The 25,411-nt window shown below is 42.2% G+C and overlaps 1 protein-coding gene across 3 annotated transcripts in view; it reads left to right on the forward strand.

Moving 5' to 3' along the window:
- The first annotated feature begins 7,023 nt into the window (after positions 1-7,023).
- Positions 7,024-25,411, forward strand: part of sec16a (SEC16 homolog A, endoplasmic reticulum export factor) — a 21,355-nt gene continuing 2,967 nt past the window's right edge. Inside the window, exons 1-28 of one of the 3 annotated variants that reach the window (XM_080863956.1) lie at positions 7,024-7,121; positions 8,757-12,131; positions 12,212-12,363; positions 12,586-12,668; positions 12,774-12,888; positions 13,044-13,233; positions 13,445-13,625; positions 13,723-13,865; positions 14,633-14,694; positions 18,300-18,438; positions 18,547-18,789; positions 18,866-18,963; positions 19,069-19,150; positions 19,496-19,613; positions 19,705-19,816; positions 19,914-20,019; positions 20,180-20,320; positions 20,431-20,544; positions 20,735-20,924; positions 21,029-21,357; positions 21,426-21,470; positions 23,775-23,939; positions 24,028-24,105; positions 24,238-24,294; positions 24,402-24,522; positions 24,657-24,794; positions 24,917-24,999; positions 25,215-25,286. In XM_080863956.1, coding sequence (XP_080720082.1) covers positions 8,829-12,131; positions 12,212-12,363; positions 12,586-12,668; positions 12,774-12,888; positions 13,044-13,233; positions 13,445-13,625; positions 13,723-13,865; positions 14,633-14,694; positions 18,300-18,438; positions 18,547-18,789; positions 18,866-18,963; positions 19,069-19,150; positions 19,496-19,613; positions 19,705-19,816; positions 19,914-20,019; positions 20,180-20,320; positions 20,431-20,544; positions 20,735-20,924; positions 21,029-21,357; positions 21,426-21,470; positions 23,775-23,939; positions 24,028-24,105; positions 24,238-24,294; positions 24,402-24,522; positions 24,657-24,794; positions 24,917-24,999; positions 25,215-25,286 — 6,660 coding nt within the window. In that variant the 5' untranslated portion in view covers positions 7,024-7,121; positions 8,757-8,828. Of the gene's footprint in view, positions 7,162-8,756; positions 12,132-12,211; positions 12,364-12,585; positions 12,669-12,773; positions 12,889-13,043; positions 13,234-13,444; positions 13,626-13,722; positions 13,866-14,632; positions 14,695-18,299; positions 18,439-18,546; positions 18,790-18,865; positions 18,964-19,068; positions 19,151-19,495; positions 19,614-19,704; positions 19,817-19,913; positions 20,020-20,179; positions 20,321-20,430; positions 20,545-20,734; positions 20,925-21,028; positions 21,358-21,425; positions 21,471-23,774; positions 23,940-24,027; positions 24,106-24,237; positions 24,295-24,401; positions 24,523-24,656; positions 24,795-24,916; positions 25,000-25,214; positions 25,287-25,411 lie in introns of all 3 variants that reach the window. The other 2 variants (XM_080863957.1, XM_080863958.1) reach the window with 2 other exon arrangements.

Below are 25,411 nucleotides of genomic sequence, written 5' to 3' on the forward strand. Positions count from 1 at the left end.
TGCTTGTGTGTTAGGTTTCTTTTTTGTCTGGGTGAATGTATGTATCATATATTGGGATGCGTACAACTAGAAGCACTTTGTGCATTAAAAAAATGATTTACCAAAAAAACTGATTTTTTTAGTGCATCTCGTGGAAAGTCAGGCAAAAGTCAGTCTTATGTTCAATCACCGGAGCAACAATGTCCCCATCTGGTGGTGTTTTCAAGAGCCAGAAGGTGGTTAGCCTGTCATTTTTTATGCTGTCTATGTAGTTGTTAGCATGCTTAAGTGATTCCTGCTTTTACAAGTGAAATGTATAATGATAAAAAGGCCAGAATCATTATTTTTAATCCAAACTTGGATTGTAACCAGTGAATTTCAGAGGTTACTAGTTCTGGTTTTATTAGTTCTGTGACAGGAGAATAACACAAAAGCTATCTCACGTTTGCTTCTGAGTAAAGTGCTGAGACTTCCTTAACCAAGAAATTATACTTGTAAGATATTGTAGACTAACTGTGACTCCCTTTTCTATTTTATTTGCTTCTAAATGACAGCATCTCTGCAACTGGTAAGAGCTGTAAGGCACTATGATGGGTTTTTATGCTGGGAAGAATCGTACTAGAACACTGGGTCATTATAAAGGGATGTGAGAGATTCTCTGATAGAAGATGGTCTACTATCACCCTGATCTTTGTCAAACCAGGCCCACACCTGCCTATACAATCTTTTCTATCACTCCATTAACAGCAAGTGTGTGTGTGTGTGTGTGTGTGTGTGTGTGTGTGTGTGTGTGTGTGTGTGTGTGTGTGTGTGTGTGTGTGTGTGTGTGTGTGTGTGTTTGTGCTTTTATTGCTAGCATGGTGATGAACAATTTGGGTTTCAGGGCGGTTCACACCTTCTGACACCAACTGAAGATATTAATTTTAGCACAAGAGTTAAGATAGCGGTAGTTAAAATACCAAAAACAATGAAAAAAAGATGTTTTTATTTGTTATTCCCTGCTCCTATCTCAGTCATCACACACCTGCCACAGACGACAGATGAACACAAACATACGTGCCTCAGCAAGGTTAAACTCATTCCTTCGCTATTATCTAGAGACCCTGTGCCATTAACAAACCACGGGGTCTCAGGATGATATTGAGGGGCTTATCTGGAGTTGAGACAGTGGTTAACCAAACATTATCCGCTCTCCCAGCTTTACTGCAAACATGACCTTAATGACAGGGTAGGCAGGGTCTCTGAGGACAAACGCTACCAGTGTCACAACTGGTGTGTACCCACAGGAAGCGAGCCCGGCAGATAGTGCTGATTAGCTGTGTACAATGAAGTGTTGAGATTTGCAGAGTGAGTAATGGACTTCAGGTGCAGCCACCGCTTGTCATTTAAATGTCAATCTCTCAACTTCAATATCAAGTTCTCAGATAACTTAAGTATGGGGCATGTTTACAAGATAGGTTCTATAAATATGTCAATTTTAATATTTCATTTTATTGAACAATTTCCACAATGCTTAGAGTACTTCATTCTTTATTGCTGTTAAAAAGCCGTGATAAGGTTGTGTGTTGCAAATCAAGTCTAGAGAAGATGAACCATAAAATGGGAAGTGATGTGTTTGTGGTTTCATGTGTGAAGAGGGTGCAGATATAATTTAGTGTGTGTGTGTGTGTGTGTGTGTGTGTGTGTGTGTGTGTGTGTGTGTGTGTGTGTGTGTGTGTGTGTGTGTGTGTGTGTGTGTGCGTGCGTGGGAGGGGGGGGATACTGTATTGTCAAACCTAAAAGGTTAAAAGACAATGCATAGGGGAAGTTATAAAGACAGTTTTAGTTGTTGATAAATACATTCATAAAAATGTTAAATGTTATTATGCCTAATAAAATATTTACTAAACACACATACTGGTCAATTAGATATACCTTGTTAAAAACAGTTTGGGCCTCCTTTTGCCTTCAGAACTGCTTTAATACTTCATGTCTTCTCTAACTCATTTTCATAGATTTTGTTCCATATTAACATGATAGTGTAGCACAAATTTGGTGGCTGCACATCCATGATGCAAATATTTCGTTACACCACATTCCAAAAGTGCTTTATTGGTTTGAGATCAAGTTACAGTGAGTACAGTGAGCTCACTGTCATGTTAGAGGAACTATTTTAAGATGGTTTGATCTTTGCAACATCAGAAGATGGGTACACTGTGGTCATAAAGGTGAGACCATGCAAATAGTAGCTTGCGTGGTCCAGTTTGCTGCTGTTAGCCTGGAGTGTCACCTGGAGTGGTTTTCTGCTTCAAGGTTCAACATGTTGCATATTCAGAGATGGTATTCTGCTTACTTCCATTTTAACAAGTGGTTATTTAAGTTTTATTTGTCTTTAGCTCAAATTTCAAAGCACTCTGACCATCTGGTATCTACAAGATATTTGTGCCCATAAAACTGCTGCTCATTTAATTTATTTATTTTTTTAATCCTTTCTCTGTAAACCTAGAAATAGGTGTGCAGGAAAATCACAGAACATCAGGCATCTTCTAAAATACTCAAACCAGCCATCTGGCACCAACAACCATGTCATGTTTGGAGTCACGTAATGCTCATGCTTAATGCTCAGAATGAACTACAGCACATTATCTTGACCATGTCTACATGCTTACATAAATGCACTGAGTTTCTTTAGTGTAAATGGCTCATTAGATATTTGCATTTGCAGCTCCACAGATGTACCCAAGAAAGTGGGTTGTGAGCTTATTTCTGTACTGCAGTTTTTTAGTGAAATTTCTCATATATTTATGGAGTCAGTCTTTAAAATTGCTATAAAAGGACATAAATAAAGATACTTCTTGCTTCTTATTCACAAAGGGGTCACCAGTGCTGGTAGCTTCATATGTTTGATTTTGTAGGTTTGGTAAGGAGGGGTCGACCTAAAAGGAATCTAAATAAATAATTAATTTGCTTAATGCTGGCTCTGAACATTCCACTGGAGATATAACATGATAACACTGTGTTAAAATATAAAAAAAATCATTAGGAAAAGCCTGAAACTTGCTTCAGCTTCTAATTTGCAGGCAGCAGTTCCTTGGAAATGTAATCATGAGAAATACTCCTTTAGATTTCATTATAATCTTTACTATAATAATAATAAATGTAATATAGTTTTTTTTGTTTTTAAAATTACTTTCTTTCACATGTCAACGAGTTGTTACATTATTAGGAGCCAGGGCTTAGGAGGAGCTCCACATTACTCAAGACACTTTTCCTGCATGGAAAGGACAAGCCAGGGGGATTTTTTAGGTGTAAACGAGAGGGTCTGTTCAAACCTGCCCCATGGCCTCAAAGTCTCCTGACACAGTCTAATGGGAGGGCAGGTTTCGGTTGACAAGTCTGAGCGAAAGTTGAGGAAAAGGGGGGGGAACAACACACAGTCGTATACTCACATGCTGGGTGTTTAAACTCTGCCAAGGAGAGTGTTTGGTTTCTGTTGTTTGTCTTTCCCAACCACAATTTTACAAGGTGGACTCCATTTGCTTTAAAAAAAAAAGGGGGGGGGGGGGGGGCGCATTATAATGCATTCTTACAACGACAGGAGTTAATACTGTACATTTATCTGTCAGAATAAATTATCTCTAGAAGATTCAGTGATTTTTGTTCAGCTTATTTTGATATTTTAATACATGAAACATTTGTAATAATATACTTGAACAAAACAAAGTGCACACTTTTGACCTTGTTCAGCTAAAGAAATGCCTAATGCAATTCATGGAAAAGGAATCTGTCCTTCAAATTATGAGGACTCTATCCATCCACCCACCATTTCATTTTCTTAACAGATTATCCAATTTAGGTCATATGAGGCCTCAAGCCTAATCCTTGTCATAAGGTCAGAGGTGGGTTACACCCCGGTCAGGTCGCCACTTCATCACAAGACTGTTTTTCTTCTGTCGTACTTTATTATTTTCTTTCTGTTCTGTGCTTTCAGATTATCTTCAGAAACGCAACAACAGTGTGCCTAAATCTGGAAAAATAACATTTTTTTTAATCATTTTGCTTTTAACTTTTTTCAGATCCTCACATGTTCGGTGGCCTCTTGTTTTTACCTATTTATTAAACGCACAATACAGACAAAAGTATTTGGGCCTTCTACACATTTTAACAGCAGGAACTTTTTTATGGCATCAGTCCCCACTTCGCAGCTATCGCAACTTCTGTTTCTCTGGAAAGGGTTTCTATATGTTCTGCACTTTCGAATTGTCTGTGGAAAGTTTTGGTCTTTCATCAAGACAAGCGCTTGTGAAACCAGACACTAATGTTGCATGCTTGCGGTCTCTGCTCTAGTTCATCCCAAAGGTGTTCAGTAGGGTTGAGGTCAGGGCTCTTTTGAAAGCCAATCAAGTTCTTCCACACCAAACTCACCCAACCATGTATTTCTGGACTTTGCTTTGTGCACCAGTTAACAACCATGCTGGAACAGGAAACAGCCTTATTCAAACTGTTTCCAAAAAGTTAGAAGCACAGAATTGTCCTAAATGTTGTGGTAAGCTGACGCATTAATAAGATTTCCCCTTCACTGGAACTAATTCAATTCAATTCAATTTTATTTATATAGCGCCAAATCACCACAAAAGTCGCCTCAAGGTGCTTTATATTGTACAGTAGATACAGAGAAAAGCCCAACAATCATATGACCCCCTATGAGCAAGCACTTTGGCGACAGTGGGAAGGAAAAACTCCCTTTTAACAGGAAGAAACCTCCAGCAGAACCAGGCTCAGGGAGGGGCGGCCATCTGCTGCGACCGGTTGGGGTGGGAGAAGGAAGACAGGGTAAAGACATGCTGTGGAAGAGAGACAGAGGTTAATAACAGATATGATTCAATGCAGAGAGGTCTATTAACACATAGTGAGTGAGAAAGGTGACTGGAAAGGAAAAACTCAATGCATCATGGGAATCCCCGGCAGCCTTCATCTATTGCAGCATAACTAAGGGAGGATTCAGGGTCACCTGGTCCAGCCCTAACTATATGCTTTAGCAAAAAGGAAAGTTTTAAGCCTAATCTTGAAAGTAGAGATAGTGTCTGTCTCCTGAATCCAAACTGGAAGCTGGTTTCACAGAAGAGGGGCCTGAAAACTGAAGGCTCTCCCTCCCATTCTACTTTTAAATACTCTAGGAACAACAAGTAGGCCTGCAGAGCGAGAGCGAAGTGCTCTAATAGGGTGATATGGTACTACAAGGTCATTAAGATAAGATGGGGTCCAATTATTTAAGACCTTGTATGTGAGGAGCAGGATTTTGAATTCAATTCTGGATTTAACAGGAAGCCAATGAAGGGAAGCCAAAACAGGAGAAATCTGCTCTCTCTTTTGAGTCCCTGTCAGTACTCTTGCTGCAACATTTTGGATTAACTGAAGGCTTTTCAGCGAGTTTTTTGGACATCCTGATAATAACGAATTGCAGTAGTCCAGCCTGGAAGTAATAAATGCATGAACTAGTTTTTCAGCGTCACTCTGAGACAAGATTTTTCTAACTTTAGAGATGTTGCGCAAATGGAAGAAAGCAGTCTTACATATTTGTTTAATATGTGCGTTGAAGGACATGTCCTGGTCAAAAATGACTCGAAGGTTCCTCACAGCGTTACTGGAGGCCAAGGTAATGCCATCCAGAGTAAGAATCTGGTTAGATACCAAATTTCTAAGATTTTCAAGGCCAAGTACAATAATCTCAGTTTTATCTGAATTAACTAAGAGGCTGAAGGCAAAGCTCAGAAAAAACAACCATCAAGAGGTGTGGCCAATTATTTTTATCTGTATAGTGAGTGCAGTGGCAAGAGATTTTTTTTCTTGCAATCCTCTACATTTGCTTCTGATGTGGAAACTGAACTTCACATACTATGTCTGTGGAAGTTCACATTCAAAATCAACAACATTCCCAATAAGACAACAGTAAGACAGCACACAAGTGTCTTGAATCCAGTCTTTATATTTACTACTACTGATGGTTGCAGAAGAGAATATTGCTGCTATCTAAACATTCAGTCCCATACTGATGTTGTCTCAACGGTAATGTTGTACACAGACTTTTTAGTAATTCAATTATACTTCATATTTTCATACAAAAATCAGCAATAATCTATATAACTTTAAGAATGCTTGTACAATTCATATACTTTAAGACATATATGGCACTACTTGTATATATCTCATGCAATTCAGAGCTGTAGTTTGATATAATATATATTCATACCTGTACGTCATATTCTTATATCTCCCTATTTTCTCTTATTTTTGATTCACTATAGTTTCGCACTGTGGCTGGGGGATTTTTTTTAATTCTTCTATGTTCTGTATATGTTGCAGAACTGACAATAAGGTTGACTTTGACTTACTCTGACTTCCTTGACTTGATTTAACGAGACCAAATCCCACTATACTTCAGCTTTAGTTGACATCTGTAAAAAGTGGAACCGGGTATTTAAACAAACTGTCACTCTATGCCACAATATTCAAGAACAAGTGAAGATCATTTTATTTTGGTGGCTCATTCCTACCTACTTTGCCAATAAGGAGCAAGTGGATTTCAGGTTGTCTAAAGAGCTTGGAAAGAAAAGCGTCTGGACTTCTTTAAGTTGCTTGAAGACGTTTCACCTCTCATCCGAGAAGCTTTCAGGTTGATGATACGATAGTGCTCCCCAGTGGACAAATACCCGTTTTGCATGCTTTAATTGTACACTGAGTGGTACAAATAGTCTATTATGGTAGTCTATTATAATGCCTCACACAACACGAGCAGCCTGTTATAGTCTTTTATTGCACACATAGCTTAGCATGAACTTGATATATCATAGGGTATGTCATTATTAGAATCTGGAGTCCCTATTTATTCCCCTTTAAGTGCATTAAAATTGTGTTGCAGTTTCCATGTCCAAGTCAAACACGACTATTTAGTGTTTTCATTATAGCATTGCCGTCAAAATACCATATTTCAATTAATTTTGCACTCAAAAAGAATCTGATGATAAATATACGGAAAGGGTATTTAATAACCCCCACCCTCTTGCGACGCAGTCGTTGTTTGGCCCGTGACGCTGCTTGTACACGTAGCCTAGTAGGATGTGTTCATTGAAGATGGTGGCGGTGTGTCACACTCCAGCATACTTGTAAGAATTTATTCATTTCTGTACACATTTCCGACAGCGGGTAAGAGTATATCTGCAACACAATTAACAATGTTTTACTCTAGGTGTTTTAATCTGGTGTCTGTGGCAGGCAGGGAACTGTTACCTTGTGATTAGCGCAGGCTAGTTAGCCAGGAATGCTAAGTAAGCAGCAGTGCTAATGCTAGCTGACCAGGCTGTGAACCTGTTAAATTATGGTCGACGAGTGGCCAGCGACTTGTAACTTATCGCGGTGTAACCATGTCAATGTTGAGTTTGTGCCGAAATTTTACGCCTTTCGTTACTCACAGAACTGCTGGTGTAAGGACGAATTCGGGCAGACTTTAGATGTTAGTGATTTGCTGGCTCCGGCGTTTGGGACATACGGAGCACCGAACGGTTCCCGTTAGCTGTTGTACCAATCACCGGACCTTTACCCGACTGTCGCTTAATGTGTAACACTATCTCAATGTCGTGCCAGACCAAAGAGATTTAGCAGCCATCTATATTGGAACAACTGGCAAGTAGTGATAAGAAGTAGGGAGCGTATGTCTAACAACGCTAACTTTGTGACTTTTCTAAGTTGGCAGATCTGCGGTGCTAACGATACGAAGCTTAAGAGGGTGCAACGGCTCTTGGTAAATTTATATCCTAGAGCGCCGGGAAGATCCGGGATCTCCCCGGTAGAGCCCGTCTGGCCAAATGTACTTCCCTACGTTACATTAGTTCCGTGTCTTCTTTCTCTCCAAACATCTAGCATTTGAAATGCTTATTGACAGGCCGTGTTAGCTTGACTCAACTTCCTACTGAGACACGCTCAGTATCTCTGTTTGACAAATAATATACATGGCCTTGATCTTAATACTACGTAGTGGCGTGATTTAAATGACTGTCCACTATTAACTTTTGCATTTCAACTGAGAAAAGTGTACACATGTTGTACAAGGGTAGTGGCACGACTCATGTGACAGTTACCAGTTAATGCTAAGTGTAAATAATTTTAATCATAGCTTCCACCCCTGTTTGGCTGATTTCATCCTTACCTGAACTCAAGAAACAACTATAGATGCAATGGCACTGTGGTCTCTTGTCAGTAGAGCAGTTCAGTTTGACTTTCTGCTAAAAGCTGCATTTGACGCAAAAGCAGGTGCTTTTTTTTTTTCTTTTTAAAGAAACTATTTAGCTACTCAACTTTGCAGCCTCCATGAGATCTGTGATGTTAATTTAAGTTTCCTGTTTTTGTTTATTTTTTTAAGGAAATTTTCATAAATTTCATATATTATATTTTCCTCACCTGGGTGATATACACTATACAAGTGTATAGACTTACATCAGTGCTTTGGTTCATAATATATTACCAGTAAGATGACCATCAAATGCTCTACAGACCATTTAATTAACAGTAGATAGTATACTAGTATACCAAGTATGCATTACAGTAAATCAAGTGTGTTGTATTGAATTGAGCACTATATGTATTTACCCACCACAGCATCTTGAGGGCTGATGTAGAACTTGCCATGTTGTACGTTTGGTTTGAATAGGACCACAGGCTAAAATGCAAACAAAGGTGTGGTAAAGTATCCCAAAGAGGCAGGGCTTTTTGTTAATCACTTCCTCTTTCTTGTCTCTATTCAGCTACGCCTGACTTCAGTCTTCAGTGAGATCTCTTAGAGTGACCTGGTCCTCGGACCTGTTAACTCTGCGGACATGCAGCCCCCTCCCCGGACTGGACGACCAGGAGCCTCTGGCCCTCCTCCTTCTGGGCCCAATATGTTCCGCAGGACCAGGCCTTACAAGCATGCTGCTGCAGCTCCTGCCACAATGCCTCCTGTTGCTCAACCCATGACAGACCCTTTTGCTTTTAGTAGAGCTCCTCCCCCTATGGCTGCAGGTGGCCTCCCAACAGTATCTAACAGCAACCCTGCACCAGTGCAAACACCATCTAATGCCATGTACCCTCAACCTGGCTCAGGGCTGCCTCCGCAACCACAGACACTGGAGGGTGCCACAGCTGCTGCTTCTGGAGTGACCCTCTTCAACCCTCACAGTACACCACCCCTTGGTCCAACTGGATACGTATCCTCACATAATGAACAGGGATATTTTAATTCAAGAGAACAGATACCATCTGCATCCACAGAGTCAGCACCTATGGCTACAGCCTCAGAACCTAGTCAGACACCTTTGAACCCTGAATTTCAAGGACAGTCTGGTCCTCTGCCAGTGCCCTTCCAGCCACTGCCACCGGTCACCACCTCCTCTTCCCAGTGGGCCCCTGATCACGGAAGTCGCCCCCCATCAGTTCAGAACTATTTCCAGCCTACTAGTGACCCTGTACCACAGCCATTTTATATGCCTCCACAAACCCAGATGTACCCCTCCCACAGCCCATCACCCCTTCACAACACCCCTACCCCTCCGACCCAACCTGCACATCTTCAGAATCAGGCTTCTCTTCCGTCTCAAAATCCACTAAAACCTCCTACTTCTCAGTGGCCAGACCCAAATGGTCCCCAACAGCATAATTCCCATTTCCAAACACAGAGTTACTTCAGTCAGAGCTCTGCTGCACCAGATCTTTGGTTTAACCCGCCCCCACAGGACTCGGGCTACCATCAAATGGGTACTGGTATGGGTCATCCTCAGCCCCTTCTTGACGCTGCTGGATCTCAGCCTGCAACCAGTACTGGGCCTGGGCCTAGTTCTAGTACTGTCCCAGCCCCACTTCCACATTACCAGGAATCCGGTACACTTTCAATGTTCTTCAAAGACAATGATGTGGAAAATGAGGAAACGCTGTCTGCAGAGAGAAATAAGGCAGTAAATGGTATTGCTGGAACTTTTCAACTTCACAACAACCAGCAGGCACACAGTAGTCATGCAGATGTTTCTTCAGATTACCAAGGAGCTTTTCTTCAAGATCACTCACAAGTACCTTACATGATCGATGGCAATCAACCATCACAGGGAAATGCTCAGAAGCCATCGGATTCACAGTTTGACCATGTAGAGAATTTGGAGTGTGTTCCAAACCAAGAAGTATTACCCAGTGAAATCCATAGTAATACTGCTGCTACTGCACCCCACAGTGCTGAGCAGTTTGAAACTGGACCCAACCTGGAGACTCCAGATTCAATTCCCAGACCAATGAGATCTGCCAGTGTGTCGTCCAACTACAGCAACATGAGCCATGGGAGTGGAACAGGCACTCGTCGACATCAGGGGGTGGTGGGCACCTTTATTCAACAGGAAAGCTCACGACTCTCTGATGATCCTAATCAGCCTGTCGCTGCAGCTGCAGCTGGAGGCTACTTTGAACAGATTGACACTTCTCCAGCTGGAGATGTGGGTGTACAGCAGAGCTCTCTGGAGCAAATGTGGCCCCCCACGCCTAGCCCTCCCAAACCAACCGGTATCTTTCAGGCCAGTGCTAACAGCTCTTTCGAACCTGTGCGCTCACATGGGGTCGGGGTGCGTCCTGCTGAGGTTGACAGGGCTAAAATGGTAGCAGAAGGGGGTGCAGATTGTACACCAGGTAATATGGAGCAGCCACCAGACAATATGGAAAATGTTTATGGCTCAGGTCACCCTTTGCCTGCAGGTGCTGGAGGTGCCGTACCTCCTTTGACACACCCAGTGGTCTATTCTCACTCTCGACCTTCATCCCGTGCTCATGGAGTTAATCAGCCCTGTGAGAGTCCTGCCACTACTCTGTGGGCTCAGAATGATCCTACGACCTTGGGCGGTAACATCCTCCTCGCCCCTGCTGCCCCAATAGTTCTTGCCCCATTACGAGAGCCAAGTGCTGATGTTATCCAACCTCCAGAGGATGGTCCACTGGACCTGCAGCCCTCCCAAAGAACCCAGCCACCTTCGCATCAGCACTCAGAGAATCTAGAGAACCCGCCAAAGGTGAGTGAGGCAGAGCCAAGTGACTCTCAAGGCAACCTGGGCTATGCATCTCTCCTTGTGTCTGGCTCGCTTCACCAACCTGTTTTCATTGCCCCGCCAGTGTCCAATTACAGTGTGATTCCCCCTAGTACCACTCCTCAAGCAGCCACTCAAAGTAGCCTTAGGGAAACTACCCCACCTGTGAGATTGATTGCACAGGGGCAGGGTCCCACTACCTCCCAACCAGCTTCAGTAACATGTAATCAAAATCCACTTTTTTCTCCTGGAATCCTGAGCTTCAGTGTTTCGGCTTCTAATCAGAGTCCACTCAATCTGACTCGAGACAACACAGCAGCTACGACATCAGAAATCACAGCATCGCCGCATCCCCAGCCTGTCCGCCCTCCTCTTTCAAGGGGTCAATCAGTGGCTGGAGAGAGTAACTCTGCTCTCCAAGTTAATCTGCAAACTTCTCTTGTGAATGATCCTTCCTCTAATCATAATCAGCCATCAAATTATGAACTGCTTGATTTTTCTATGCACCAATCACAAGCCCAGAGCCAGGCTTCTGGACACCCTTCCTCTCTTCACGAGTCTCCACAATCTAGTAATGGATTTTACCTACAGGTCACCAAAGATGCTCTAAAAGTGGAAGGGAATGCCTCTGTCCAGACTCCAACTTCTTCATCTACCACACAGGTACCACCAGCACCCTCTCAAACGGCTCCAAACACCCAGCAGCCCCCAGCAGAACCTCCTAAGGTATTAGATTCTCAGGCTGCACAGCACGGACAAAAAGATGCTCCTCCTGTTACAGCGAGTGGAGCACAACCCCCCAGTTACCAGTATCCTGCTCCAATACAGGGGCCATCTGCAGGAAATGCTCCTCCTCCTGGGCCTCAAGGTCCTCCAGGGGCTCCACAGACAACTCCTGCGGAGCCACCTCGCCCACCGTCCTCTGCAGGAAGCCATCAAGGCTATGGGCCTCCACCAGCGCCGGGTCAGATGTATAGTGGCTATTATAATAATTATGGAGACTACCCAGATAGCAGAGCACCATATCCTTCTGGCCAATACCCACCTCCATCTGGGGATCCTAGAGCACAGCCATATTATCAAGTAAGTATAAGGTGTCCTTTTATTTAACCTAGCATGTGAATATTTATTTCCCAATTTCTATTGGTGCTCTTATCTCTTAGGCAGGACCATACAGGAACAGAGTAGATCCTTGGTATGGCAGATATGAGGGGCAGACCCAAAGTTATCGTGATACAAACTACCAGTACAGAGAGCCTCAGCCGGAGCGTCCTAACTCTAGAGCCAGCCAGTACTCTGACAGGCCATCATCCAGGTTAGTGAAACTCACAAGATTACTTGAATGGTGTGTACTGTCTTTTCACGTGTTTCTGATTTATAAATTGAGTTTTTAAGTATCTTAAGAGGATTTTGCAAGTTAAAGACTTCCCTGCTGTGATGTTGGTTTTGTTGGATGTAAAAAATCTGTGTTAATACATTGTACTACTTCATTCATCATTACCTTATCTTTGAATTGTTTTTTTTCTCTCCCCTTAAGGCAAGGCTATCACGAGGATTACCACAGAGCAAACCAAAGTGCCTATAGTGATTATTATGCAAATTATGCCAAGTACTTTGGAGGTATGGCTCGTAGCTCATAGTGTTGAAAGCTTTGAATATTTATTTATTTATTTTTTTCTTAATTCATGTCTTTCCCTGTCTCCGTTTCATATTTTCTGCGTAAAGGATACTATGGCCACTATGACCCCAGATATAGAGGATACTATGACCAGTCCTACTGGGCTTATGATGATAGCAGAAGGGGAGACAGCTACAGCAATCAATCTATGTATCCTACCAGGTATGCAGAGAATACTGTTTGGACATCATGGAGTTGTTATAATATTAATGTACATTTACAGTGAGTAATAAAAGGCAGTGTAAGAAGTGTTATTGTTCATGCGTGTCTCATGGAAAAAGAAAATCTAAATTCAATTTACAACATTTCACTCACAGGAAGGCTGGCTATGAGGACCAGTGGCAGTACTATCCTGGTTACGATGCTAGCTTTGATGAGGACTACCGTCGTCAGGGAGATGCTTATGGTGATGACTTTGACCGGCGCAGTGTCCACAGTGAACAGTCAGTCCACAGCTCCCACAGTCACCACAGCAGACGGAGTAGCTTCAGCTCACGATCGCAACAGGCAATTTTTTCCCCCACATATGTCTCACAAGTATTCTGTGTATGCAGTTATCTGGCTGAACCACAAATGGAGACCAGGCCAAAATTTATGAGTAATCACTGTAGAAATATTGTTAAAGCAAAAATTAATTTACAAATTCTTTTTCCATGTATTTTTTTTTTTTTTTAATGTTTCATTTGCATTATAAATAATAATTCTCTCTTTGTTACAGAGCCAAGTGTACAGGAGCCAGCCTGACTTGGTGTCAGCAACATATGATAACACATCATCCACTCTGGCTGTGGATTACTCCTATGGGCAGTACCCAGATCAGACTGATGCATCTCACAACTATAGCCAGTACTATCCCTCTGGGTATACCACCGAAAGCACCTGGATTGCCCCTGAGCAGCGTAAGTGCTGCATCACTCTTTGAAGCATTTTTTTCATTTCTAAGGGTCCTTAGCTGAGTTGAATGGTCTGATTCTCTTTGTTTTTTTTCTCCTCTAGCCCCTCCTCGTCCTGCAACCCCAGAAAAGTTCACCATACCACACCGCTGTGCTCGTTTTGGACCTGGTGGACATCTTGTTCAGGTTCTGCCAAATCTGCCCTCAGCAGGACAGCCTGCTTTAGTTGACATCCACAACCTTGAGGTATGGCTTTAACAGACCATATTTCATTGATATATTGTTTTGTTTTTTGGTTGGCTTTTTTTGTTTGTTTATTTTGGGTCTTTTGGAAGATGTTCCTGAAACTGTATTACTCCGGTTTCAATAAACCTAGCAAAATAAGCAGCACTAAAACTAATGAGCTGTGTGTCTTTTAAGGAAAAAATTCTTCCTTTTTTTCTATTTCCCATTATTTATCTCATTAAGATTATGGCGGATTTACTATAGCAGACACAAAATGTTAAATGTACAACACTAAATGATCTGAAATCACTGACACTTAAAGACCACTAGATTGTATGGGTTGATTCAGACAGCTTTTCCCATAAAGTAGGAAAGAGACGAGATGTCTGCTCATAGTCCCAGTAATACTGAGCAATAACCTTTGAGCAGTATGCAGGTAAACATCCTGTGCGAAGGGCAAAAGAGAGATTGCATTAGCTAGAATGCAGTCTCAAAACCATCAGCTGTTGTCTAACAGTGATTTAACTTCTTGTTAATTTGAATTTATCTTCATTCATAAAAAATGACGAGCAGATGGAACAGTATTGATGATATCCATTATCTTCTGATAGAAGCCCTGAAGTAACTGTTAGCATTTGCCCGTAAACTTAGACTGAATGCTTCTGTGTGTGTGTGTGTGTGTGTGTGTGTGTGTGTGTGTGTGTGTGTGTGTGTGTGTGTGTGTGTGTGTGTGACCATAATCTGAAGGACATCTGAAGAATTATTATATCCTTTGCCTGTATTTATAGACCATGCTGCAGGATACCACTGATCAGGCAGAACTGCGAGGTTTCCCTGGACCTCTTGTCAAGTAAGGGAATTCTACCTTCTTTGTGTTAAGATGTATGTAACCTACTGCACAAGTGTCCTGTGGAGGGGGTGGCTACACGCAGGTGGAAAAGGGGGGAGTAGAAGTCTGGAGGGTTGGCTTTTCGGTGGTTGTGCAAAGGAAGGCGACCATTAAAGTTGGACTTCTAATGTCAATTTTTTGATTATTGGACTAACATTGAAAGCTGAATGCTCTGAGAGATACGAAGAGCTTTTCGCAAACAGCTGCAATCCATTGTTGACAAATATGAAATTGGGGCCGAAGTCCATTATAAAAGGAGAGATTGTCATGAGTGGAAAGGTCCAGGTGTGGTCATTGGCCAAGGTGTAGTAATATTTGCCAGGTGTGGAGGAACCTATGTCAGAGTACACCAGTCTAGGCTCAGAAAAGTGGATGAACCACAAGTGAAAATGGAAGAAACTGAAGAGGAAAATCAGATTAAAACAGATGAAAATCTTTTAAAGACCCCAGCAGTGGTACTTGGTGAGGAACACGATTTTTGAAAGCAAACGTGAGGAGATGGTATCAACAAAAAATGAACTGCTTGGTACTACAGAAAACAGTCCTTCTGTGATCCAGTACAAGCTAGAGAAAGAGGTCCTACACTGTCCCACTCAACCACAGATATAGAAGGACTAAAACTTAAAGTTGGACAAATAATTAAATACACAGACAAAGAAACGGGTCAAACATATGCTGGAAAAATAATCAGTCGAGCAGGAAAAGCCACTGGGAAACACAAAGTGGTACAACATGGAGTACAGTGAGCCCGAGGAAATTGCTGGATCCATGGGTTCCATTAATGTGCAGCAAATAAACAACCTCCAAGTGACACCGTCTGAAGATGCCAAGTCATGCACAGACAGAGATGAAAGATTAGTGGTGAAGGAAGACATCTTCTCACAAGCCAAACAAACTGAACTTGACAACTGGAAAAGAAACGATGTGTTTAAAGAGGAGAAAGACAAGGGTCAGAAATGTATATCAACAAGGTGGGTGTGCACACTCAAGGAAACACCAGTGGGCATTGTACCCAAAGCTAGACTGGTTGAGTACGTTAAAAAAATTTAATCGCCTTAATCATGATGGCGGCGTTAACACATTTAAGCTGCGTAAACTGGCTCAGTTACCACCGGTAGAAGCACAGAGCAAAGGAACTACATGAAATTGAATAAATGTGTTTATGGCCTGGCAGATGCTTCATTATGCAGGTAAAACTGGGTGAAAGAAACCATGCAGAAGCTGGGGGGCACAGTGTCAAAAGTAGATTCAGCTGTCTTCTACTGGCTAGATGATCTCTATAAGGTGACAGGGGTACTTGCATGTCATGTAGATGATTTTATGTGGGGTGGTTCAGACATGTTCTCCACAGTAGTCATCCCCAAACTGAAAGCTGCTTTTCAAGTTGGACGAGAAGAACATAACAGCTTCAGCTACGTCGGGATAGAGCTTCATTCTCTTCAGTACAAGAAGATATGTACATTTAAAAAAAAAAAAAAAACCTACAGCCTATTCCTATTAATCCCACAAGGGCACCACAGCCATGATTGGACAGTTACTGTGGGCAGCAAGACAGAGCAGACCCCAAGCACAAAACATGCTACTATTCAGACAATGCACTGCACAAACAAACTGATCAGAAAACTTCAGAGGTGGTTACACTGAGTTTTCAGTACTTGGGAGAAAGAAAATCCCTCAAATTAGTGGTGTTTAGTGTTTTCTCGATCTGAGCCCATAACACACTCATTTTCACTCCTCATACGAGAGCGTCAGCACCACGCTCTCCAAAATGAGAGACTGGGTAGCCCCAGTGTCGTGCAAAATTGCAATCGGCACATTATCTTCCTCTTTCCCACTCAGTGAGACGAGCCCTTTTGAAATGAAAGGTCAGTAACTGCTGTCAAGGCAGTCATTTCCTGGTTCATCACTGACGGGATTAGGAGCGGACACCGACCGAACGAAACCAACACTTTTTGTCTTTTTCGAGGTTTGAGCTTGCTCTTTGCGGCGAAGCAACGGACAATTAGCAATGAGATGTCCAGTGTCACGGCAATAAAAGTATTCACGACGAGTCATGGGAACTAGATCAGGGCGCGTTTGACACTTAGGAGAAACCTTTTCATGGTGCACAGCTGAAAACGAAAACTCATCTGTGAGAACAGCAGCTTTAGAAACCACCTTTTGCTCATTGAGATACACAACAACATTCTCAGGGAGACACATTTTGAATTCTTCCAATAGGACGAATTCTCTTAGCTAATAAAATCCTTCACTTTACTCGCAGCTAACCACTGGGCCACTTTAAAGTGGTTGTGATGCAAAGGCGTTAAAGTAAGAATCAACCTCACTTTCTCTGAAAGGTGACCCTAAGGCAACTTGTTTACTTGCATTGAACTGGTCAGAGGAGAATGTCTCGGAAGTTTTGCTCACGGGGTAGACATAGCATTGTGTTCCTGGGAAGGATCCAGCTCCATAGCCCTTACGCGGGGATGCATAAGCTCAGCTTCTTTGGCTTTAGTCTCAAGCTCGACCTCTTTCAGGCAAAGGGCGAGCTTGATATCCTCTGTAACCATTCCTGCCTGTAACTGACCGGCTGGTTCAATGTTTGGGACCTAAATGGCAGCAGGAGCCTCCGCCCCAGTGTCATCCATCCACTGACAGCTTGTGGGATGGTTGCTGCAGCTTCTGCTCCCACATCCACCACCAAATTCTCAGAAGCATCAACCAGTCGAGGTTTCACCTTTGCAGTTATCCCCTTTTCTACCAGCTGCTCTGCCATACACTGCTTAATTTCTGCTTTTTGTGCATTTAAGGGGACACTAACATTAAACAAATTAGCCACCAACAACAAATCTGCCTTCGTGCATCATTGCAACTTATCCATGGTGGGCCGTTGTGCAAAACCATCCACATCAAAAGTCATTGTGGCTAGTATACCCCCTACCCTACCAGAAAACTGCCAACCAAAAGCTGTAGACAAAAAGGAAGTGACGCCACCCTTGTCCCCAAAACCATACCCAGAAGCCAAATTTCAAGTGAAAGGTTGTTTTGTCCAAACTGAAAGCTTAACTCTGGGGTGAACAAACGCCAAAATAACAAACATTCAAAAAGGGAGGTGCTACCTAAAACCTAGGTGAAACACAAACCAAACAAACGACAGGTGCTACCCCTAACTGAATAAACAGGAGAAAACGGTGCCCCTATTTACATGTGATCCATAATCTATTTATTTACAAAGCTCAATCAGGAAAGCACAAAAATCACAGAGGGTTTTGGAGGCCATGGTCGGGTCTGCTGCTGCTGCTGTCAGTTGCTGCCCCGGGAGAACTGCTGGTGAGGGATTTTCAAAGCAGCCACATGATCAAGAAGCCAATCAGCAGCAGCCAGCTTTCCAATTAGGAAGAACCTGAAGAGCCTCTTAAAGACAGACAGAAAAAACCTAAAACGGCCACCAGGATTCAGCTTATGGCCAGGGCCGTAACAGCAATGAAATAAATCTAATTCCTAGCCAGAGCCTAAAACTCCCTATTTATATTGAATGCATCATTGACTGCTTTTCTGTTTTAATATTGCATCTTGTCCATCAGGGAAGAGACTCACAAGGTGGACGTGATTAAATTCTCCCAGAACAAAGCATTGGAGTGTTCCCGTGATAACAACCTCTTAGACAGAGACTCTGCCCGCCTCCTCTGGGACTTCATCATGCTGCTATGTAGACAGAATGGGGTAAGACTGTGCAGGCACCACTAAACTTACCATACATTGAAATTAAGGCAAGACTGTGGCTTTTCACATTTGCGTGAGACAACGTTTTAACTCGTACTGTTTCCTCAGACTGTTGTGGGCACAGATATTGCTGACCTCTTGCTGAAGGAGCATCGCTCTGTCTGGCTTCCCGGCAAGAGTCCTAATGAAGCCAACTTGATTGATTTTAATAACGAGCCACTGGCGAGAGCCGAGGAAGAGCCTGGAGCCGGACCACTGTCTCTACTGTCGGACACTTTCATGACTGTCCCAGAAAATTTTGGCAAAGAAACAGAACGCTTCAGGGAGCTGCTGCTGTTTGGCCGAAAGAAGGTAAAATTGTACATAAGAAATGCAGTATGAGGTATTAACTTGCAAGATTTTAAATACCTGAACGTTGTTGAATTAGGATGCACTAGAAGCAGCCATGAAGGGAGGTCTCTGGGGCCATGCCCTGCTATTGGCCAGTAAGATGGACAACAGGACTCATGCCCGAGTCATGACGAGGTAAAGAAATCAGATGTGAGAATAATTAACTTTGGTCCTATTTGTTCTATGATTGTTATTATATTATTTTGTGTGTGTGTGTGTGTGTGTGTCTTTGTTGTGTAGGTTTGCTAACAGTTTGCCCATAAATGACCCTCTTCAGACAGTATACCAGCTGATGTCGGGGAGGATGCCTGCGTCAGCCACCGTAAGTGTTGTTTTACCCTCCTCCAAACACACTGGAAGTGTTTCAGTCACTTGTGGACAGGCTCCGATTGCCTAGATGACCCTCTAATATATTTACTAGCAGGCCATATATCATTCAATGGTATTCTTCACTCTCATTGGTAGTCTCTTCAGTCACTTGCCTGAAAGCTTATTGCAGGTCCTACCCACTTCACCTGTAGTCACTTGAAGGTGCCAAATATCATTCACTTTCTCTGGTGGCAATAAATCGCTTCCAGTATGTACTGTAGCTTTAGACACTTGTTTTAAAAAAAAAAAAAGGCGTGTTTATTTTGCCCTGGCTAACATATGTCTTGTTCCCACACAGTGCTGCGGGGAGGAGAAGTGGGGAGACTGGCGTCCTCATTTGGCCATGGTGCTGTCAAACCTCACACACACCCTGGATTTGGATACTCGCACAATTACCACCATGGGCGACACACTTGGTAGGGTTTTGTCAAGAATTCAGTAATCAAGAGCGCTGGCAACAAACATGCACCCTTAAACTCTGTCTGCACTCATTTTGTCTCACGCCAGCTTCGAAGGGCCTGGTTGATGCAGCACACTTCTGTTATTTGATGGCTCAAGTTGGTCTTGGCGTTTTCACAAAGAAGAGCACAAAGATGGTCCTGATTGGCTCCAACCACAGGTTAATGCAATAACCACACCCACGTAGCTCCAAGATGTTAAATTTAAGTCCTCACATTTTATAGTAAACATGTGTAACCTCATCTTTGTTTTTTCAGTTTGCCCTTTTCTCAATTTGCGACTAATGAAGCAATCCAAAGGACTGAAGCCTATGAGTATGCTCAGTCTCTAGGCTCCCAACCTTGTTCGCTGCCAAATTTCCAAGTGAGTTTTTTTTTTTTTTTTTTTTAAACCAGTTGACAAACCAATAAATAATATGTATAAACCAAGAACTTTATACACGACTGCATTATTTACAGTGATGTTTATCATGTTATATTACTAAGAAGTATCACTCTCTTCTGTTCTTCTTGTTTCTCATTAGGTGTTTAAATTGATCTATGCATGCCGCTTGGCTGAGGCAGGCTTGAGCGCTCAGGCCTTCCATTATTGCGAAGTTATCTCGAAGACCGTCCTCGTGCAGCCTTCTTACTACTCCCCCGTTTTCATCAGTCAGATCATACAGGTATACACTTATTCTCCTCTTTAGCTGTGATTTTTGCCTAAATATAGTCACTTAAATACTTTGCAGCGTTGCATTCAGACAAAGGTTACTGTTACACTGTTTGCCAACAGATGTCTGAAAAGCTGCGGTTCTTCGATCCACAACTGAAGGAGAAACCAGAGCAGGAGTTGTTCGTTGAGCCGGAATGGCTGATTCGCCTGAGACAGCTGGATGGACAGATGAAAGTGAGGAGAAGGAAAAACATTGTACTCTAGTTCTGTTGTGACATAAGCAGTTGTCATATAGGGAGGTTGTGTAAACTTTTCTTCTGAATAGAAAAAAAAATAAATAAATTAGGCTGTGTATAATAATTATGTGAACATTTTTAATAGTTTGTGTCGATCAAACAAATGTTTGATGCTTTGTGTTTCTTAGACGGGTCTGATTACGTACAATGCAGACAGAACAACTCCGATACAGTTTGAGTGCAGCAGCCCTAGCTCTGACTTGGACCATCCGAGCCCACCAAACAGCATGTCGCTAGATAACCCAGCCCCTGATAACCCACTCATGAGCTCATTACTGCCTGGGTCTCCACCACAGGGAGTCCAGTTGATGCCTCCAGGTTTGTTTGTTTTTAGGGGGCCTTTGGTGCATTTTTTTTTATTTATCTGAAATGTCAGGTACATTTAAAATACATCAAATCTCATCTGTTGTATTCTCTTTTAGCTTCCACTTTCATTCTCCAAGATGGAATGGCTCCTCCTCAGTTCTCGCCTTCCAGTGATGTGCCCCAGTACTATCCGGTCCCCACTAGCGGACCACAAGCCCAGATTCCCTTCCCAAACTACCCCCCACAGGGTCCTGGCTTTGCTTCTCCCACTTTCCAACCTCAGCACATGCCTCCGCACATGCCCCCTTCTCCTGGGCACATGCCACCTGTAGAACAGCCACCGCGGTCCCCAGTAGAGATGCCGAACATCCAGTCAATGCCATCCTCACCACGTAGGACCTCACTGACTCCTCAGAAGGACTTCTATGATCAGATGGCTAAGATGGTCGGTATCTGCTAATTTTTATTTATTTATTTTTTGTAAAGAGCCTTATACAATGTTTACTTCTGCAGGGTCACGGGAGACCTCGGACTACTTCACAATCGTCATTGCATTTGGTATGTTTGTATTTCAACTAGAGATGGACCGATCCGATATTACGTATCGGTATCGGTCCGATACTGACCTTAATTACTGGATCGGATATCGGAGAAAAATAAAAAATGTAATCCGATCCATTAAATATCACGAAAGCACCTCACAAAACTTGCAACACGCCGTAACTCGCCTCAGAACGTTAGCACGTCGGAGCAGTATGCATCACGTGATAGAGTGGCTGTGGCATGCGGGACCTGTCGGTGGTCTGGATAGCATTTGGAGCTTCGCTAGCAACCCGGCATTTCATCTCCGACAAAGTTATCCCCGAGAGAAGTAAAGCAAGTGTGTAAGTCCATCTCTGAATGTTTGTAAAGCATTCCTGCGTTAAGCTTAACAAGCGACTGCCTCTTCTTGCTGCTACTTCAATCATGAAACTGCTTAACGATCAGCTGATCGGCTTTTCTGTCGCGAGTCCATCTCTCTGGTTTGTTTTTGGCCCACTTTGCACCAGAAAGAGGAAACCAGCGGCTGAACAACAGCAGCACGTTTAAGCTTGATAAGCTGTTGTTAGAATTTATTTAATATTACTTTCTACTCGAGGATTTTTTTCTACGTAGCTGACGGCTGTAACTGTGCAGGGGTGGATCTAGCAAAGTTTAGCCAGGGGGGCCGATAGGGCATTAACAGGGAAAAGGGGGCACAAAGACATACTTTTCTTTCTTATTCTCATTTAAAATGTCTAGCTTTTAATAAATAATTATCCAAATCTTACACCCAAAGTTTTAATTTGATGTAAAATGAATAGAAGTCAATTACTGTATATAGTGACTGTTAAGTCTAATATATACCCTAGTAAGCTATAGTACTTTTTCCTTTGGGAAGGTACCATCTGTGCAGTCTGCAATTTTGTTGAAGAAAGATGTTGAATCTATTTAATATTTCTTGAAAAATAATTGATTTCTGTGCATTCCCCCCCCCCCCCCCCCCCCCCCCCCACTGCATCAAATTAAGGTTGATTACGTCGATTAAGCATCATGAGGTGGAGCGTGAGGGGTGGTTCCCTATTTTTTTTTTTAATTTTTATTTTTGTTGTTGCTGGGAGTTGGAACCCTATTAGTTAGGTTGCTTAATATATATGCTAAGTACTCTTTAAAATACCAGAATAGGGAGGATGGTGTAGGTTTAAGTTTATTAGATTGATCAGTATTGCTGAACTATGAAATTTTTTTTTTTTTTTTTGCATACAGGTATAACAGAATAGCTTTAGTGTAGTTGTTGTTTTAAACTTGAGTATGAACTTATACAAAATGCAGCAAGATATTTAAAAAAAAAAAAAACAGTTTTGTTGATTAAAAAACACTGTATCGGATTCATATCGCAGATATCCAAATTTATGATATCGGTATCTGTATCGGACATAAAAAAAAGTGGTATCGTGCCATCTCTAATTTCAACTGCTAGCATGTGTAATTCTACTTAATTTGTCCAGTTCTAGTTTATATTAGTCATTATCAGAACTGAAAATGAGCAATAAAAGACTGGCTGTCTATGCATATCCGCTCAGAAACAAGGCAACGCTGCTAATTGTATACAAGACATTATTTTTAGGTTGGCTTTAGATTTTTTTGTAAAATGTCCCCAAATCACTACAGTTTGCTTAAAAAGTAGGCCTGATTAGTTTTTAAAAACTAAGATGAAGATCAAGAGATTATAGCAAAGTTAAAACCTGCTGTCTGCATTTCCCAGAATGCAGCTTTTGCTGCTAGGTTTACTTTGTTGCTTCTAATATTCTCATTTAACAAAAAAAATCTGATTTAGCCCATTATCTGCATTGGAATAAATGTTTTCACCAAGACATCCTGGAAGAACTTAAATCTAGGCCTAGTAGTTTTATTCTGACATACCCCATCTATTTAACAATAGATTTTTAGAACAGTATAGAATAGCCCTTTGTTGTCTTTGTACAGGTATAAAAAAATTGTGGGTGCTTCACACAAACTGTGCAGGAATACAATAGAAATATTAAGACAGAACAAATAAATAACAAACAGGAGGAATATATACGACATAAGAGAGGGGCACACATTCAAAACACATTTAGATTTTCTTGTTGAGAAATTAGAAATTAATCAATATTTTGATGTTTTACTTGTATGTGTTTTCCTAAAACAGATAAAAAGATATCAGGAATCAAGTCAGTATTTATAAAACACCATCCCTGTGTAATAAGTTAAAAAAAATTATATGATGATTAAAAGAGGTTGTATCTGGAGGTCTATGCATTTCATTTATATCTGTGTTTTCTGGTATTTTCCGTCATCCAGTCATCAGGACGCCGCTCCCGTACCACCTCGGAGTCTTCTACTCACTCTGGTGGAAGAGAGCGGAGCAACTCAACTGTGGTGCAAGCCTCTCCACCTCCACCCTCAATCCCCGAGCAGCCCATTAAAGAAGAGGCCAAGAAAGTCAAGAAGGACTCTCCAAAAAAGGTTCAGTTTTACATACTGGCTCTCAGGTTTTCAGTGTGCACTGTGGTCACTGTGCTAAGTAGAATACTTATTATCTTTACACACACAGAAAGGGGTTGGCTGGCTGGGTTGGATCATTGGGAAAGGAAAGAATGAAGCTCACTTGCCAGATGACAAAAATAAGTCTGTAAGTTATAGCTTTTACACGTTCACTTTTTTTTTTTTTTTTTTTTTTTTCTTGTTTACATTACCTGTTCTACAAATTTCATACACTTGTTTGTACATGCGGCCAATATGAGAGTGCTGTGATCTTTGTCAGATTGTGTGGGATGAAAAGAAGCAGAGATGGGTCGACTTGAACGAGCCTGAGGAGGAGGTCTGTAAAATTGAAAATGTGTTCTCCAGGCTGGACCTGTAGTGTGCAGAAAGCCTGAAATTCTTACAAATTGAACACTTCTAATAGTTTTTCTTCTAAACTTTTAGAGCAAGCCACCTCCGCCACCACCCTCTGTCTTCCCCAAGATGCCTCAAGTTCCTGGTCCTGGAGGGCCTGCTGCACCACCGAGTAGTATTCCTCCTGTCAACATGTTTTCCAGGAAGGCAGGTGAGATGAGGATTACTCAGAGTGGCTTTTGGCTAAACAAACCTCATCCTTCGCCTTGCATAATGCATCTAAAAGTAGAAGCATGTCTTCTCTTATAGGGCGCTTTTAACTCAGATGTGTTTGTTCCCTCTCAGGCACAAAGAGTAGATACGTGGATGTTTTGAACCCCAGCAGAGCTGCTAAACCTGGCGGTCCAGCTCCTGCTCCAGCGGACATCTTTGCTCCTTTGGCACCAATGCCTATTCCTACTAACCTGTTTGTGCCTAGCTCAGGTGTGTGTCATGTGCAAGATGGCATAATAACTTGTATTCACCAGCAGCATTTGGTGGCTGTAGAGGATTTTCTGCTTTTAAAGATTGAAGTAATTCTATGTTTATTTGTATCCCTGGATTAGCTCCCAATGATCAACAACCTCTGGAAGGCAGTGAAGGAGGCAATCAGGAGCAGAACTCACCAAACACCAGTGCTGGTCCACAGGTATCTCTACTCTTTACTAGTAATCCTCATCATTCTTTATAATCATGAACTTTACTCCTGTTCTTCATTTTTAAAAGATAAGTGAAAAAATGCATTAAAAAGACAAAACATAAGCAGCATACTGAGAAAGAATGTAAGGCAGTCATCAATAAGTACAAAGCAACAGCTCTACTTATCCAAACTTCTTCTGTTGCGCTTTTTAAAAATCTGTCTAGATGTTCACCCCAATGTTGTTACCACCTGCCCCAGAAGGTCCTACAGTGCCTGATGGCTCCCATTCTGGAGAGGTAAGCCTAAGCCTCCTGTCATAATGCAACTGAAACATGATGCTCGACTGCCAGTGGCCAGTGTGCGCACTTTGCTCTTTGTAATATTAATGTAGGAGCGAAAGAACATGATATTATATGCATGT

The sequence above is a fragment of the Rhamphochromis sp. 'chilingali' genome, assembly GCF_963969265.1.
Source record: "Rhamphochromis sp. 'chilingali' genome assembly, chromosome: 2".
NCBI classification, from domain to species: Eukaryota; Metazoa; Chordata; class Actinopteri; order Cichliformes; family Cichlidae; genus Rhamphochromis; species Rhamphochromis sp. 'chilingali'.